Source organism: Anopheles marshallii, chromosome 2, assembly GCF_943734725.1.
Source record: "Anopheles marshallii chromosome 2, idAnoMarsDA_429_01, whole genome shotgun sequence".
Classification (NCBI taxonomy): Eukaryota; Metazoa; Arthropoda; class Insecta; order Diptera; family Culicidae; genus Anopheles; species Anopheles marshallii.
The window spans coordinates 54634847-54641215 of NC_071326.1; the positions used below are offsets into that span (position 1 = coordinate 54634847).

General features: G+C 35.0%; 1 protein-coding gene across 1 annotated transcript; it reads left to right on the forward strand.

The window, feature by feature from the left end:
• Positions 1 to 2229: 2229 nt before the first annotated feature.
• On the forward strand, positions 2230 to 4167 carry LOC128707568 (farnesol dehydrogenase-like). The gene is made up of 3 exons (XM_053802525.1): positions 2230 to 2898; positions 3897 to 4043; positions 4126 to 4167. The coding sequence occupies exons 1-3, from the start codon at positions 2230 to 2232 to the stop codon at positions 4165 to 4167; spliced, it is 858 nt and encodes a 285-aa protein (XP_053658500.1).
• The last annotated feature ends 2202 nt before the right edge of the window (positions 4168 to 6369 follow it).

Consider the following 6369-nt stretch of genomic DNA (forward strand, 5'->3'; position numbering starts at 1 on the left):
ATGTTTCGTCCGTGATAGAATTGTTGAAAGTCTATGTTATTCTTTCAAATAAATTTGTGCATTAAAACCTACGTTTGTTGTGATTTTTACCGCTAAACTATATATTTAAACCGCTAAAAGTTATAATTATAATCAATAAATGAATTTGTCGTAGCACAGATATTCTTAGTCTGATAAGAAGATGATCAATCATATTCCGCACAAAACACATGACTATAGTTAATTTCATTGCTATTTTTAAAATTTCATGCTACCGACAAACGCTTCTAACTTAATTTTATCTCTTTCTTTCACTAAACAGTTGCTTCTACACATAAAATGGAAAATTTGAGTGGGATATAAGGTCAGTTCAGTGATATTGTTATGTTTTCAGTATAAAATCGATGGTGGAAAAAATCGGCAAAGTGATCATTTGATTTTCACATCAGTATAAAAGCAACATAACAGTTATAACTAACCAGGACATGTTAGATATTTTATTGACAACAAAAACTATGATAGTATTACTATAAATTGTTAATTGTTTTAGAATATTTTATTAGCACAACTTTCTAAGTAAAAGTATTAACTCTCACCGATCGTTTCATTTTATTACTGTATGTTGCTGTAATGAACGTTGCATATTACTTGCACAGGTTAGTGCTTTTGAAATATTTCGAAGAAGGGGAAATAAATATACCAGATGGAAAAGAATTTCTGTGCATCATGATTTTAAGTTATTTTTTAATCTGTAAACTTTATATACTTATAGTAAATTATAAGTTAAAGGATAAGTTAAACGAAAGGGCACATTATATAGTGTGTTAGAATGAAACAAGACATCTAGAGAAAAGATGAATCATATTTAATAACAATAAATCCAGATAGTGCAAGTGGGAGAAACAATGTTGGACGGATCCATAAAATGTATTCACTTACACACACAGTGTTTATTTCCTAATTAGAAAAGTGAATGCCAATGTGCGAAAGGCATTCGGAGGGATTTTTTGCTGCGCATCTTTTTTATAAATTTATCTAACCGACTGTACTCTGAGTACGGTATTCGATTTGTTATTGTATTGAGGTAAGGTAAATATGTACTAGTGTAGAAGAGATCATGCAAATCAAAATCATTAAGCGAGCCGGGAAAGCTTATATAAATAGGTTGTGGTTAAAACCCCGTTCGACATTTTGTACTATTGCTTTGGTGAAGACTGTGGTGCTCATTTGCTTCTTAAACCGTGTTGCTTTCAAATCAACCCCTTTGAACAATTATTTCAATAATTTGTGCTCTTGAAAAGTTTTTTGTGTCGCAAAACGCTGACTAGAAGCATCAAGGAAACGTTTTCCGCGAGTACAACTATACATTAATTAACGAAGCTGTTTAATTACAACAACTAAAGTAAGTTAAATAAAATAGTGAAAAGATGTAAACAACAACCGATTCAATGTACTAAGTGCACGAAAGTGGGAAAATGTTTTTAAAATGTTCTTGTTTATACGTGTAGTGCATGTGGTAACGTAATATAGTTGTTGCGATTGGTTCAATATTTTTTTTATTTTTCACAATATAGAAGAGACAGAAAAAAATTGTAAAAAACGGTGTTCGATAGTTGCTTAATGCAACAATAGTATTGTTATTATGTGTAAAATACATGAATTTTGCACACTCTATAAAAGTGTAGCAGAAGTTTACTTTACAATATTATTTGGACGAGCTATATTAAATTCTATGGTTAGTTATAAATCATTGTATAATCTTTTTTTTCCATTCTGGGATTTTTTATTATAATTGAGTCTGAGTATAATAGTTTAATATAATAATAATAATAGCAATAATAATAATAATAATAATAATAATAAAAACAACATAATAATTGAGTATAATTGAGTCGATTTTATTTTAAATAAGAAAAATTTACATCAATACGTACGTACAAATGAATATACTTGCTTTGCGTTAAGAAAAGAACTATTTTTTTATTTAAAACTCAAACTAAATATAGTATACCTTGTTATCTATCTTAAGCATCGGTCAAGTGACCCCTCATTTCTACTTGCATTCTATGCTCATGGGATTAACAATGCATTATTGATGAGAGCAATTGCGCATCTAATCTTGATACTTTGCCAATAAGCAAAATTGAAATATTTTTAGCCAAACAAGCTACGCTTTGTTGCAAATTGACTCATAGGTATGTCTTAATGATATGGATTTATTCTTTTTTTTACAGTAACGGCTAATTCAAAATGTCAGCCAATGGTAACAACGGAAATAATGATAGTAATGAGGCCACGCCACCGGCCCCATTGCCATCAGTTAGATTAGATATTGCCGACCGAATGAAACGTTGGCATGGCAAGGTTGCAGTCGTAACTGGCGCCAGCGGTGCAATTGGTGGTGCCATAGCGATAGAACTCGTCAAAGCGGGAATGATCGTATGTGCGCTTTCAAGACGGCGTGACAAGGTGGAAAAACTACGCGTTAGCCTGTTTGATGTAGCCGGTACGCTGAATTACGTTGAGTGTGATATTACTGTGGAGGACGACATTAAGTATGCGTATGGATGGATCGAAAACACGTATGGTGGGGTAGATATGCTGGTGAATAACGCAGGGATCATCACAAAATGCTTGCTAACGGAGAAAAACAATACAAGAGATCTGTATAAGACGATGGAGACGAACATCATTGGATTATCCTTGTGCACAAGGGAAGCTGTCAAATCGATGAAAGCCCGCGATGTGAAGGGTCACATAATTAACGTAAACAGCATATTTGGTCATAAAGTGCACCAAGCCGTCCCAGGAACGCGACCATTGAATGGAATGTACCCGGCATCGAAATATGCAGTCACGGCCATTACCGAATGTATTAGACAAGAACTTGTTTACTTAGGCACAGGTTGTAAAGTTACGGTAAGTAGTTGTTTGACCGTTATTTTAAAATTATTTTGTACACTTTAGTTTGGTTGTTACGGATTCGGTGTTCTACAAGGTCGATTACAATACTTAGTGTTTAACTATTATCTGTATGGTAGCATATTCGTTTTTTAGCTATAAGGACGTACGATTGCATTCCTATGTAACATGAACGCGTGTTTGTTTGTCCATAATCAGAAGTCCTGTTCATTATCTGTGCCTACCCGTAATCAGAGGTCCCAAACTCGGTTTATTGTTCCGTCTGCTTGTAATTACATCAGATGTTTTGCTTGTATACACAATCATGGTTTCGGCATGTGATATCATATTATTACCATCTCTCATAGTTGTCTAATTCGACTTTGAAATCTAGCCTATCCGGTATAAATTTTTATGTACTTTTACTGGAATTATATAACTCATACTAGTATTCATGCACCGGATAGTCGACAGTTCGTTTATTCAGTACCATGCTGCAATCTTCATTTTTTACATGATAGTCATAGTCAAACTTCCTTTAGAATATTCGGAATTGCTTTTGAACCGAATTATCATTTGATAAGATAATTAGGCACCGTCAAAAATTGAGCTACGCCTGTAACCAACGCGTGAGACAATTTCTTACCTGGCAGTTCTTTACAGAGCATGTTTTTTTCCCAAAGGGGTGTAACCTTTTTTTGACACCCCAAGTAAAGGCGTCGTGGGATTCAAACACACGTAAAAAACTTCATTGTATTGTTACATTGGGGAGCAGGATTGATGCACTAACTACCGATTACACAACATATTAACCAAAACACGGCAGTTTACAACATCGCGGTAACACAACAATTAAACGAACTTTCGTCATTTTAAAACATAGCATGGGTGTGATCACCCATCACATCAAGCCTGTGGGATATATTGGCATGATCCATGCAACACTTTACTTGATTGCAATTAGAACAAAATCACGTATTTTAACAATGTTTGTACAATTTGATTATCATTCACAGAGTATTAGTCCTGGCTTAGTGGAAGGTGACATTCTGTCGGCAAACACATCGAAGGACAATGAAATTGTCAACTACATGCCGAAATTAAAGCCTTCAGATGTTGCCGAAGCAGTACTTTATGCTATCACCACACCAGAAAATGTGCAAGTACGCGTGCTGACTATTTACCTACACAATGCACTTCTTATAAAAGTTTCTACCTTTTGTTTTGTTTATTCATTTGTTTCAGATTCATGAGCTGATTATCAAACCGATGGGCGAGTTTCTGTAAACATTTATCTAAATACCAAAAATACAGACCGGTTCAATAGTCTGAGTTGTATTTCAATGTAATTCATTCAGTCAAATCTAATACCCGGACTAATACAGAAGTGGCGAAATACTAGCATGTTCAGGAAGGACGATACGGCGTTTTGAAATGTTGTTAAAAGTACTAACACTTAAATGCACTGTCAATACATGTGTATTGTCTCCAAACTAAAACTATACATCCACATATGTACTATTGCAGTCGGTTTATTATCGGTAATTTATTTACTGATTTTACTGAGCTATTTATTTGACTGATCGTTACAATATATATACAATACAATCGCTGTCTTTGACTGAACCATTTTTATTTATTACATCGTTTTGTGTCATTTTCCACACATTACGAGATCTCGACTGTGATATCTACTAGTGTTGGGAAATCCAACTATCTGACTATCTGACTGAAAAAAAGTCATGAAAATTGCATTTCTCAGCAACGGTCTTCTACATTGTGTTAAAACTCCAGCCTTTTCTTAAGTTATAATGCTTTCAATTAAAATTAATTCTCTTAAAAAATAACCATCCAGCAGCCACAAAAAAATAACCAAAAACGTTTGAAAATGCCATCTAATTCGGTGTTGCCCGGAATGATGAATATATGATGAATATATAAAAGTCCAAAAAATGAAAGAAGACCACTTTATATTGCATGATATTTGATATTCGATATACGCGAATCTATCGCGCGTTATAACCGTTCGCTGTGATAGTGTACCTGTTTGATTGTCTGTATACATTCACTGGCGAAAAAGGAAAGAAAAACACCAAATTGCGTGTGACGCCTCGGAGTAACATGAAGCAGGCGGAAAGCAGCAACAAGAAAAGGACGTTAGCGAAAATGACGGGAAGGAACGTTAAACTTACATCAAGTGACAAAGTACTTTATAACAGTGAGAACGACACTCGTAAGACATGTATGTAGTAAACATACCGTGTTCAACATTCCAAGCTTAAACTCGTCTCAAATATCGTTGACGTTCATGCGCATGAGCTGTGCATCGAATTTCCATCACGTGTAAGAACTTGGCTGGTAATGCACGGCCAGGTACGTAAATGTTATTGGCCGAGAGTAGCAAAAAAGACTCAACATTTAATAGCCCCGCCGCGAACAAAAGCCTTGTGTTCAGCATCTTTTTTTCAAGGGGCGAAAGTCCCAGCATTAGACACCTGGACCGATCATCGTGCTGGTGATCCTAGGAGCGCAGAGTGAGGCGCTAAAACTTTAGCTGGATTGACTGAAGTTGTACGAGTGGCAAACCAACGAAATTGGCAAACTCGAGAACCGACCGGACAAAATTAACAATACATCACAATCTACTTGGCTGTCTCCTCTCAAGAGACATCCAGTGGTTAACAAACAAATTGACTGTCTTTTCTAAGGAGACAACGCAAATGAAGCACTTTCGGTTGAAGAACCATTTTTTTTTTGGTATACTTTTGAATGACATTCACAATTTTCCGGTATTCCGGCATGTTTACTAAAAACCCGGCAATTTCTTGGAAAAAAATATTTTTTTTATTCAAGAAGAACGGCCAAACCGTAATGCTGACAAAATGAACTTTTATGCGTTGAAATTGTTACAGAAATTTCGTAAATGTAAGTCAACAAAATGGAGCGGCCCGGGGTGGTGTATTGATTGCGGCGTCGATTTTCATACAACAGGATCGGTCCAAAATCCCATCCAGACCAATCCTTCGTACGCAGGACTGACTATCCGGCTACGAGTAAATAAAGTCTAAGTAATGGCCAGAAATGATGGGCATAGACCTCTTGAGGTTGTAGTGCCAATAAAGCAGGCAAGAAAATTCACTATCAAACTGAGTAGAAGAGTTAAGCATTACAATAGCCGGTTTGGCGAAATAAAAAAAAATTAACAATAAAGTTTATTTTAAAAATCTAACTGCAATATCTTTCAAATCTTAACGAACACTACTCCTGTTCCATGCTTTCATATAAAATTCTTCATAAAAATTTATAATTTTTCTTCAATCTAATTAAACGCCTCGAATTTTTGTGGTTTATATAAGGATCAAGAAAAATGTAAAACATTTATTTTTTTTATTCAACAAGAACGGCCAGCCTGGTCGTAGTATTGCTTTCTACTAAAGGTAACTTAATCTAAGATACAATTTACATTCGTTTGAATGCATTTCCTTCTGC